The sequence below is a fragment of the Eubalaena glacialis genome, chromosome 19, assembly GCF_028564815.1.
Source record: "Eubalaena glacialis isolate mEubGla1 chromosome 19, mEubGla1.1.hap2.+ XY, whole genome shotgun sequence".
Taxonomy (NCBI): domain Eukaryota; kingdom Metazoa; phylum Chordata; class Mammalia; order Artiodactyla; family Balaenidae; genus Eubalaena; species Eubalaena glacialis.
Genome location: NC_083734.1, coordinates 3,309,164 through 3,321,272, shown reverse-complemented (window position 1 = coordinate 3,321,272; position 12,109 = coordinate 3,309,164). Strand labels below are relative to the sequence as shown.

Here is a 12,109-nt window from a genome sequence, read left to right as displayed (position 1 = left end):
ACTGCTATTCACCTAAAAGACTACATTTCCTGGCCTCCTGTGAAGCTAGGTGTGGCCACGAGACTAAATTCTCCCCCAATGAAATATAAGTGAAAGTGTTAAATGGGTCTTCTAGGAAGACTTAAAAGGGACAGGGCACTCTTCCTCTACCCTGCCACCTGGAATACAGTTGTGATGACTGGAACTCTGGCAGCCATCTTAGCTCATGAGGACAAATGCCACTTCCTTGGGGATGTCAGAGTGGAAAGGGGTCTGGGTCCCTGAGAATTTGATGACTCTAACATACCAGCCTTGGACTTTCCACCTCTGGACTTCTTCTCTTTTTGGTGAGAAACAGGTAGTTTCTTACCTAAGATAGTATTGCTCAGGTCTCTATTCCTTACAGGTTAACCCAATCCTAAATGATCCATAAGTGTACCAATAAAATACCAAAAGGAGGTTAATTCTGGTAACCCATTTTTTGATGTGATGCCCAGAGATTGGTATTGTCTTTGTACTTTTTGGTATTTTCTGTACTGAACATGTATTTTAATAACAACTGTCACTTTAAAACAACAACATTTACACTACTGCAGGAAACACATCTTCCGGCTTCTGGTTTCATGGTCAGAGACTTTCACTTTCAAAGGCGGCAATGCTGCTGCTGCTGAGGGTACCATCTCCCACAGCCACTCACAGCAGCCCTTGAGACCCCACCACATCTCTGCTCTTGTGCGGCAAGCTTAGAGCCGCAAGTTAAGGAAGAGCGCCTGCTGCTTTAAACTGTGAACAGGCCGGAGAAGATGCCTGGTTCCAGGTCCGATCCAGATTTGCCAAATCCCCAGCCTCCACAAGTCTGCTCTCTGCTGGGAGACAGGTTTCCATTGTCTGAAATAGGGGAGGAATCCTCCATGGCCTGGGGACACAGACAATGAAACACAGGAGGGTTCCAGCTGACTCAACCTGGAGGATGGGAAGGCCAGCAAATGTTCTTGGAATCCAGCCTGGTTCCTCACACTGCCATGTGCAAACAGCTCCAGAGGAGAACCTTTCCAGAAACGTGTAGAAAGGGGCTCCAAGGAGGCTGGTGACCACCGTGCTCCCTGGTTTTCTATTCCCAGATGCCTGCAGTTACACAATTTGTGACTCACCTTTATGGCCAGTTTTGCGCTTCTCCAGCTGGACTCACGCCCCGAAGCTGGACTCACGCCCCGGACTCACAGGCAGGCCTGTGGGTTCTCGACACCATGGGACATGGCTTTAGGATGAGGTGATGAACCTTGCCGGCATGTTGATGTTACTCAAAGATTTTTTTAGGGGGAAAGTCACCATCTTTATATGAAACTCACTGATATGCTGTGAAGGGAATGTAGAACTCTCAACATTTTTAAGACTTCAAATAAAAAATTTAGGCCCTCAAAATAAAAGTTCCCTAAAAAAGTCATAGTGCACAGCTTCAAACTTGTCTTGAGACCCTGAGGGGCATGAGCTGGTCTAGGAGATAAGGTCTAAAACCCTGGCTTACAGGACTGCAAGCTCAGACTGGCTGAAAATATCCCTGGCCCTGTAATACATCCGATCTCGTCATCTGAACAAATGAAGACGCGGCTCTGCCCTGGGGAGCTGAGTGCCCTGCGGCAGGAACAGCAGAAGCACCACGGAAGGTGCCCAGGGCCGGCCAAGACCCCGCGGCCACAGACCCCTCGGGCAGCTCACAGCCACTCAGGCCGAGTCACGAGATGCCACCAGGAGCACGGGCTGTGGGTCAGCCCCACCGGGAGCAGACTCAGTACACGCGGGCTGTGCTTCGTCCAGAGAGGGGCCCAGGCCCACAGACCACGAACATCCCCGCTGGACCCCAAACCACGGAGGGATGACTGGCAACGGCTGAGGCACCGGCCATCCACCAAATGTCCACATGTCCGTGTGTGTGGGCGCGCATGCATGTATGCGGGCTGAGCCGCTGAGACGGCTTCGGGTCATCACACGGGGAACCTGGTATCTTCTGGGTACAGCATCGCGCAGCACCTGACGGCCCAGAGGAAGTGGCTGGCGGCCACCGTCCTGGCTCCGGGCCTGTCACACCCTCATCAGAGGCTGTGCTGTCCTGGGAAGACGGAGTCCCCCAGGAGGGAAAGGCCAGTGCGTGGGGCCTCCCTGGGAGGAGGAGGAGGTGGAGAGGCTTCTCCTCTCTCCTCTCCTGTGGGCAGGGCTGGTCCCCAAAGGCACCATGAAGGATGGCCTCCGAGTGGTGCCCGAAGACCACACGTCACCCGACGAATCGCTCGCTCAGCGTCCTGGTGTCAGCACACACCAGCATCCCCTGTCCGTTAAAGTTCGTGTTCACTCTGCCTCCGCGATCTCGGTATAACCCCTCCTGCTCCCCACCCCCAGTGGGCACGTCCAAGCAGCTCTGCAGCATCCCGCGCAGTCCTGGAGGGCGGGGTCCCCGGGGGACCGCGGTCACAGCAAGGGCCCGTGCAGGGGAGGGGGCCAAGGGGCGTCAGGACCCAGTCCTTTCTGGTGACTCCCGGCAGCTGCAGTGGGGACCACGGCCCAGTGAGGAACAGGGACGTGAAGATGCCGGTTTGGAAACAGACTGAAGGGAAGCCTGGCATTTTGAGAAAACAGTAACAATAAATGTCACTGGGACAAATTCATAGTCAGACAGAAACAAAATATATTTATTAGAAATATTACAGAGCCATACATCGCACGCGTCCACGTTCACAGTTACACACACGCCTCTGTTGCGTCCTGACAGCGCTGGGCACGGTCTGTGCTCTGGGCAGAAATGAGGCCGCACACGCACTGCTGCATTCCACTCGTGCAGTCGAAGTCACTGAGCTACTCGGGACAGCACAGGTTTCACCCAACTCCAACCTGGGTCGGAGACGTGAAACCCGCAGTGAAGCCAGGCACACGCGGTATTAAAAATCCTTTATAAGAAGGTTGCTGGGTCCTGTCCTTTGCTGCATGTCACTGGTCAGCTCCTCTCAAATGGCCCTCGAGCTCTGCGCTGGGAAGAACTAGGGCTGGATTTGGCAAAGGGGCTGGTATCTGACGACTGAGACCTCTGTCCCCAGGCAGCGCGGTGCCTGTCCCTGGGAAAGCAGCCCATGGGTCTGGGGACCGTGACGCCAGGTGTGAGCCACTCAGGATCCTCTGGGTGGAATCAACAAAAGCTATAAAACAACAGCTGGGTGAAGAACGAAAACCAAAGACCATCGTAGTTTCTGAAGCGAGGAGGGACCGGATGGGAGGTGGGTGAATTTGCCTGGTGTCCCCAGACACCGAGCCCTGTGGGCAGGGGCTGTGGAGCCACTGTCAGCCGTGAAACAACTCACAACGCAAAGAACCATGGACTTCTCTTCATGTCTTTAAAAATACAAAACAAAACTCCTCCACTCTTGGGGGGTCTTGCATTCTGCATCTATCTTGTGTATAAAAATAATACATTTTTTGGAAAAAGGATCTGTAGAACCACCAAATAATTTTAAGTGACGAAGTACTGGCTGAAGGAAGATGGGAAGTAACACGGATACTGTGGCCTCTGAAAACCTCAGGACAGAAAACTGGGGAGGATGCAGTTTGCTGACAGTAACCACCGTGTGTTCTCAAGTTTCCCACGCGCACCTTGTGCCCCGAGCTCCCCAGTGAAAGCCTGACCTACGCGGCCGCCCCCCGCCCCCGGCCCCGGCCCTGCAGCGCTGGAAGGCCTGAGCCGGCACCCCCGGGCCCCAGGGCCAGACCTGCCCCAACGCCACCCGTGTCCCTGCGGGCAGGACACAGGTGCCCTGTGCCCTAAGGGTGCTCTCGCTGCAAAGCAGTCAGGCAACCTCTTTGCGTTATGAAAACAAATTGCACGTGGCCTTCCCTCCTCTCTTTAGCCTAAAGGCAGCAGCAGCTCCAGCATGGGGGGAGGGGAAACAGCAACACCACCGCAGAGGCTCCGTGCCGATTCCAAATCCTCCTCGGTGATCACTGAAGACAGGACACGGCAGCGCCCAGGCCCCTCCAGGCGCCCTGAGGCATCAGCGGCCCCTCCCGCACAGAGCCCCACGGTGACCCCAGGCTGCACACAACCAGCAACGGCCCAACCCCACTCCTGGGCAACGGCGCGCCCGCCGAGCAAGCAAGGCAGGGTCGGGGGACGAGGAGACGCCGGGAGTATCTTTCAGCGGACCGCCCCTCAGGGAGGCGTGAGCTACAGCTGTCCCGGTGGTGCCTCCAGCTTCCACGTGAAGACAAATCATCACGGCCACCGCCACCAGTGCTTCTCAGGGACTTTGAACATATACAGAACACAACCCTGGTCCCCTTCCTAGTACTCTGACTCCACGCTGGGGCAGGCGAGGGGTGTGTGTTTCCAACGAGCCCCGCAGAAGAACCCCAGCCAGCGGCCCGGCAGCTTGAGGTGGAGGGATGGTCGCCGTGTGGGACCGGATGCCTCTTCCAAGGCGGCGGGAGGCAGGGCCGAGCTCAGCCACCCCCAGGACAGGGACCGATGGGGCCTCGGCTATGAACAAGGGCTCCCGCCAGCCTGCAGGGAGTACTGCGCAGGGCCAGTCGCCCTGGGCTCTGGGGCCGTGGGAAGGACCCTGGTCGACGGGCGCTGATGCGAGCAGCTGCGGGATCCCCCTGGGCCGGGGTGAGCCTCATTTGCTACGTAATGCGCACTTATCTGCCCAGGTGACTACCTGCACCTGCACTTCCCAGGCGAAGGGCTGCTCTGGAGAGGGCTCTCCTGCCGCTTAGGGTGACTGCAGACTCTAGGGAAACTGAGTTCCCTCCTTCAGTTGTACCCCAGCCAGCTCTGCCTGCCCCCAGGGCCTCTTTGCCGTGCAAATGTAGGCGGCCTGGGGAAGGGCTAAAACCACAGCCAGAGTTGAAATACTGTTTACATCGCTGTCTACCCAGCATCCCGAGAAATACACGTCCTCCAACCGTTTGTGCAAAAGCATGAGGACCCCGGCCGGCACAGGCCAGTCCCTTCTGTCTGAGCGACTTTGTCAAGTTCCGTGCGGGGCAAACGTGTGGGTGTGGATGGGGCGTGAATACATGCAGGACACTCGGAGCAGGTGACAGTCACGGAGGCTTCCCGTCCGCCGCCACTGAGCATGGGGTCCTGGTGTGACTGCGTCCCAGACACACATCCTCCTGTCCCTCCCAGGGACACCCAGCAAACTACCCAGGGGCTCCTTTGCATCTCAAGTTTGATCTTCCACCCAAAGAATCAAATAAGGGACAGGAGACCTACAGGTGGTGAAGTCCTTACTGAGGACGCAAGTCTTTTCCCCAAAATGCAGGGCGCTCATGTGTTTCAGCGCTGCTTGAGAGCAAACTTTGTCTTTTTGTGTTTTGTTGGGTGTTTTTTTTTTGGAGGGGGCTGGGAGGTGTCAAGTGCAGAGTTTTTATAGAGGCAGAAGCCAGCATTTGTAGGAGAGACGGTGGGGTTTGGAAGTGCTGTTTGTCGTGAGACTCAGGGCAGCTCCAGTGAACACACCGCTGGGCTCCCGCGGAGAAGGGGGGCCCAAGAGAGCGTGGCCCCCCCCACTTACGGGCCACGTGCGTCGGGGTTCAAGGTGGGCACGGTGGACCTGGCTGTTTCCTGTGTGTGTGTCGGCCCTGGGCGAGCTGGGCGGTGGATGGAGCAGGGAAGGGCGGCAGGCGCTGCCTCCGGACTTACGTCTCGAAGTACTTGTAGATCTGGGCCACGTACTGCATCACGCTCTGCCAGTCGGGCCGGTCTGTGTGCAGCATCTCACTGAGCTCCTGCAGGAGAGGGCAGAGGTCACAGGGCGCCACGAAGCCTTCCCATGCAGCCGGCAGGTGCAGGCAACACCCAGCCGGTGCTAAAGGTGCTGAGTGAAAAGAAAAGCTTTTCCTTCCCGTTTGTTCAAGAGATGCTGTCCCTTTTAGGAAACATTAGACTTGACCTCCCGCCTCTCCCGTCTTTTAACAACATGACAGTGAACGTTAAAAGAAGTTTTGAACTAAAAATAAGAATTGCCCTATGATCCAGCAATCCCACTCCTGGGCATATGTCTGGACAAAACCATAATTCGGAAAGATCCATGCACCCCAATGTTCACTGCAGCACTATTCACAACAGCCAAGACGTGGACAAAACCTAAATGTCCATCAACAGAGGAATGGACAAAGAAGATGTGGTACATATATACGATGGAATACTACTCGGCCATAAAAAAGAATGAAATAATGCCACTGGCAGCAACATGGATGCAGCCAGAGATGACCATACTACGTGAAGTGAGTCAGAAGGAGAAAGACAAATACCATATGATATCACTTACATGTGGAACCTAAAACATGACACAAATGAATCTGTATACAAAATAGAAACGGACTCACAGACAGAGAACAGACTTGTGGTTGCCAAGGAGGAGGGGGTTGGGATCCGCAGATGCAAACTATTATCTATAGAATGGATACAAGGTCCTACTGCAGAGCACAGGGAACTGTATTCAATATCCTGTGATAAACCATCATGGAAAAGAATATGAAAAAGATGTACGTATGTATATAACTGAATCACTTTGCTGTACAGCAGAAATTAACACGACATTGTAAATCAACTAGACTTCAATAAAACAAAAGTTTTGAAAAGAGTCACCGCGATTCCATTATTGTAAAAGGATTCCCACCTCTCCAAGCTACCCCTGAACGCACACCTGTGTCCCACACGCTCCGTCACTGTGTGCGCCCTGTGCTTTGTCACTGAACACTTTTCATACACAATTTCCCGCACAACTGTGCTGTGTCATTTCAGCAGATGTGCACTGTCCAGGGGAATGACTACCCCCTGTCCTCTCAGTGCACGGCATGTGACTGTGGTCTCCTCTTCACCACACAGACTTTGCAATGAGCATCTCTGTGCGGTACTGCTTCCTTCTGTTGGATTCGTGCCACAAAAGTCCTGAACCGATCGAAAGCTGTTTTACCAGAATTAAGGGTCACCATTCAATGTTTTATTGTTGTTTCCCCCTCATTTTGTTGGCAGTGAGCAAGAAGAGGCAGAGGCCGGGGAGTGACAGCAGGCAGGACGGCACTCCGTCTATTGCTTGGCCAGGCTTTCCTGAAATTCATGCTGCTGAACGTATTTAATAATTCACTTTGGGGCTGAACTTGGATTCTTTTGTGGTCACAGGAGAACACCAGGGAAGGTCCTGGCGTAAAGCCAGAAGCAGAGATGCAGTGGAAAAGCAGGCTGAGCTTAGCACATCTGCTCCTGGGCGGGGTCAGAACTGGCTGAGGCCTGGAACCAGCCATTTAGCTTCTGTTTCAACATCTAAATATATTTTACTGATTTTGCTCCCTGGTCATGCTAAGAAATCAGCACAGCATTGGTCATGGGAAAGGGGTGGAAAAGAAATGTGTGGAACATTCCACACAGATGTACCTAGAACAATTTGAAAAGGAAAACAAAGTGCTCACAGAATACAAGGGGAAAAAGTCTCCTTCCACCTAAAATACTGCAGTCAGGACTGTGCACACAGACTGATGATGCATGGAGAGCTAAAATTCTCACAACACGAGGGTTGCCAACATGACGATACAGAGAAGAAGTGGTGAGGAATCGAGCACTTGAGAGGTAGATGAGCTCTGAGAACAGAAGGACGACCCAGAGATGCTGGAGGGACGGCAAACCTCCCTCCAAGGGGGGCAAGGACGCGTCTTCCTGCTCAGAGAGGATTCAGAAGTCTGATCAATATTCACAGTTTTACTCAGAGTACCCGATAGGCCTGAACCTAACAATAATTAAATTTTAAAATATTTTGGTACGTGGTCAACATCACATCTGAACGTGTTTGAAGAAATCATTTAGCACCTTTCAGGAGAAGAGAGGGTATGCTGCATCAATAAAAATCTGATGGTGCATGACACTTGTTTGATTTAGTAGCTTAAAACCTTCCAAAAAAAGAAAACACCAGGCCCAGATGGTTTCACTGGTTAATTCTTCCAGACAGTTCAAGAAGAAATAATACCAATTCTGCACAATCTCTTCCAGGAAACAGAAGAGGAGGGAACACCTCCTTACTCATTCTGTGAAACCAGCGCCAATACTAATACCAAAACCAGACAAAGACATTACAAAAAAACTACCAATTTCTCACTTGAACATAGACACAATGATCCTTAATAAATATTATCAATTGAATCATGATCAAGTGGGGTTCATCTCAGGAAAGCAAGGCTGCTTCAACATCCATAAATCAATCAATGTTATTTATACTAACAGACTGATAAGAAAAACCATATGGTCATATCAATAGATGCAGAAAAACCATTATACAAAATTCAATAACTATGCATAATAAAGGTTCTCAAAATACCAGAAATAGAAGGGAATTTCTTTTACCTAATAAAGAACATATACAAAACCCAAAGGCTGACATCATACTTAATCGTGAGAAACTGAGCACTTCCCCCCTAAGATCAGCAAAAAAGAACAAGGTGAGGGTGTCTTCTCTCACCTCTCCTAGTCAGCACTGTACTGGAAGTTCTAGCCAGTGCAGTAAGGCAAGAAAGAGAAACAAAAGGCATACAGATTAGAAAGAACTAAACTGTCTTTATTTGCAGATGACATGACTGTCTATGCAGAAAACTCCAAAGAGTCTACCAGAAAAACCTCTTGGAACTAATATGCAAGTTTAGCCAAGTCTCAGGACACAAAATCAACAACTTTCCTACATGCCAGCAATGAACAACGGCATTTGAAAAAAAAAAACCCAACCATTTAAAATGGCACCCAAAAAAATCTACACGCAGAAAACTATAAAACACCACATGCAGAAAATTACAACATACTGATGAAAGAAATCAAGAAGCTCTAAATAAATGGAGAGATATTCTAGGTTCATAGATTGGAGACAGAGTATTGTTGAAATGGCAATTCCTCCCATCTGATCTACAGATACAACGCAACCCCAATCAAAATCCCAGCAAGCTTTTTTCTGGGGTAAATAGCGACAAACTGATTCTAAAATTTACAAAGGCAAAGGTACCAGAATAGCCAAAACAATTCTGAAAAGAAGAATAAAGTTGAAAGACTTGATGTCACAATTTATAAAGCTCTATTAATCAAGGCAGAGTGGTGCCGGTCAAGGGGCAGACACTTGGGGCATGTTGTGCGTATTTTACCACAATAAAAATAATGGATAAAAAGAAAAAAGATAGGGCTTCTTGTCCTCAGGGGTCTTGGTGGGGATGGAGATAAGCTCTATAATCAGAGAAATTACAATATAACACACACGTGCCCCACAGACTATGAATAAATTGTGCTTTCAGAGCCCAGGTGGGCATGGCTGCCCAGAGGCAGGGTCACGGAGGGGTGAGACGTGGGCTCTGGAGACAGCTGGCCTCCTTGACCCTTGTCTTTGCTACTCACTGGCCATGTGCCCTTTCATGGAACCGCACTGTCCCAGTGTCCCACCCACAAGGAGCATCTACATCGCAGGACTTTTGAGAGGACCAATGAGCCAACACGTGGAAAATGCCCGGCACACGGTAAACGTGCAGATAGTAAGTGAATTAATTGTCTAACTAGCCTCTATAAAGTTTATGCTACAGATCAGGCCCAGTTATGCCTAAGGAATCATTCTGATAGCCCCATAAAATCCTGAGTTGTAATGACCTCCCTTCCCAGGTGACCTGAAGACCTTAGGCTGTGTGAGGAATGACCGTTCTGGTGGACGCACGGGCTCACCCAGCAAGCAACACCCTCACAGACCGTGTGACCTAGTGCGGGCGTGCCCACCTCAGCACGTACCAGCACATCAACCCTCGGAGGGCACACATGCTGGCTGCTTTTACGGCAGCGGCAACAGTGTCACACATATTCTCTCTCCTCTTCTTCCTGTGAGTTGTTGTTCCACCTGTGATGTGGGGGTTAAGCTTCTATATTACACTGTGGCTGGGAAGGAATGCATTCTAAAGTTGGGGGAACACCGTAGGGTTTTCACTTGTAAAAAATCTCATCCTTGCTAACATGGTAAACCCAGAAACCTATATTTGCTAGAATGTACACATATAAGGGAATTTTTTTTCCTGACTAATCTAATAACAGAACTTGACCAAGGACTTGGGATTATTACTGCTGTCAATTCCGATTGGGTGTATTTTTAAAATGTCATGTGTAATTAAATATATTATTTTTCAATCCATCTCACGATACTGTAAAGCAAATTTAATAATGTAGGAAGCTTCTATTTTCTTGATGGCATAAACAGGTTAAATTGCTCACAAACATTCCTAAATGTTTTTGAGATTCATCATGATGTTTGTCAGTAGCTCCTCAGAGACATCTCTACAAATAAAATTGCTGGCTCTGACGATTAGTTCAACAAGATGATCTCATTTGCTTCCCAGCTTTCACTACAGTAGTACGTGAGATGAAAAACAGGAAACAATGTTAAATTAAAAAAGCAAATATTAACTGTAACACTACAAAGAAAACCATATTCTGTATATAATATCATCTTCCAACAAGTTCTCATTGTGTCTTTGATTCCTTATGTAAATTATCTGTGGTTACTTGTTAGCTGTTTAGTGTTTCAGAAGATAAATCAGGTTTCTGCTACTCCATCTTGGCCGGACATTAAGTCCCCTCACTCCTTTTCAGATTCTCTAGACTTGTATTTACACAATAGGGACACCTGTTTCTTAAAGTTTCAGTGGAATTTGGGTTTACTGGGATTTTTCTGTTTGTGTGTGACTATATTTAAAACAATGAATTTCACTTCTTTAATAAAGGTTAAAGTTCTACTTCTTTCTGAGTAAGTTTTGGAGAAATATTTACATTTACTATTTGAAGGAATGTATTTACATATTTTTTTTAGAAAACTGCCCATTCTGTTTCAAACACTTTGGCGTACACTGTCATAGTACTAAAATTCCTATGATAGCTGTCCTTTCCCTTTGTCATTTCATCCTCTGAGGTTACACAAGTATGTCTCACTGTTCCTTCAACTGAGATTTTCCTAATCACTAGTAAGACTGAATATCTTTTTAAATGTTTACTGGCCATTTGTGAGTTGTCTATTCCAGACTTTGATAATTTTCTACTAGGTTTTTTTTTCTTTAATTATTGGTTAGTAGAAATTATTTGTAGATTATATGTCTTTGCTTTTTTTGCAGTTATGTTATGATGTATCTGGATGGATATTTTGTATTATTCATCCTGTTTGAGATTCATTAAGAATCTGTGGTCTTTCATCATTCTGGAAAAATTTCAGGCACCACTTCTTCAAATATCATCTCTCTTCACTTTTTCTTTCCTCTTCTTCTGGAATTCCCACTGGACGTGGGACTTAGACATGGTCTGACTTTATCTTCCATGCCTCTTAAGCTCTGTGACAGACACTATCAGATGTTCCCAACCTCTCTCTTCCTTGAAAGGCTTCCCGCTAAATTTAGAGAATGAGAAATGTTATATGCTTACACGTTCTCAAATTCCCTTGCAGCTGGTGTGGACACATAACAGCGTACCACCAATGAGCTGGAGGGACTCTGGGGAGCCTTTTGGTTTCCTTATCAAAGGGGGAAGATATTAGGCACTTGCTCTTCTCCCTTCTCCCTCCTTCCTGCCCTGCAGACAGGAGTGATGTCTGGAGCTTGGTAGTCATGTTCAACCACAGAGAAACAAGTATGAGGACAAAGAACCAACAGATTAAAGATGGTGGAGTGAAGAGAAGAGACACTCTGGGGTCCTTGATTATAACATTGAGCAGTGAACCATTCCTGAAACTAAAAAAAAAAAAAAAAAAAAATAATATATATATATATATATATACACACACACACACACACACACATATATACATATATATATACACACACACACGTACATATCTTTATGGTTGAAGCAACTGTTAGTTGGGTTTTCCATTTCTTGAAGTTGAAAAACCTATTAACTAATAAAACCCCTCTATTACATTTTCCATTTTTAAATGTCTCTGTTTTATGTTCTGGCTAATTTCCTTAGATCTAGTTTCCAATTCAGTAGTTCTCTCTTCTGCTGTATCCAATCAGTTTTCAGCCCAACTGGTAACTGGTATTTTTAATTCCAAATTTTAATTTCTACAAGTTTTACTTGATTCTTCTCCAA

The 12,109-nt window shown here is 48.2% G+C and overlaps 1 protein-coding gene across 4 annotated transcripts in view; it reads right to left on the bottom strand.

Annotated features, from left to right (window-relative positions):
* Window positions 1-2,647: 2,647 nt before the first annotated feature.
* The window catches only part of SPECC1 (sperm antigen with calponin homology and coiled-coil domains 1), a 245,017-nt gene continuing 235,555 nt past the window's right edge, over window positions 2,648-12,109 (bottom strand). For all 4 annotated transcript variants that reach the window (XM_061176653.1, XM_061176657.1, XM_061176654.1 and 1 more), the window contains one exon: window positions 2,648-5,754. In XM_061176653.1, coding sequence (XP_061032636.1) covers window positions 5,665-5,754 — 90 coding nt within the window. In that variant the 3' untranslated portion in view covers window positions 2,648-5,664. The remainder of the gene's footprint in view (window positions 5,755-12,109) is intronic.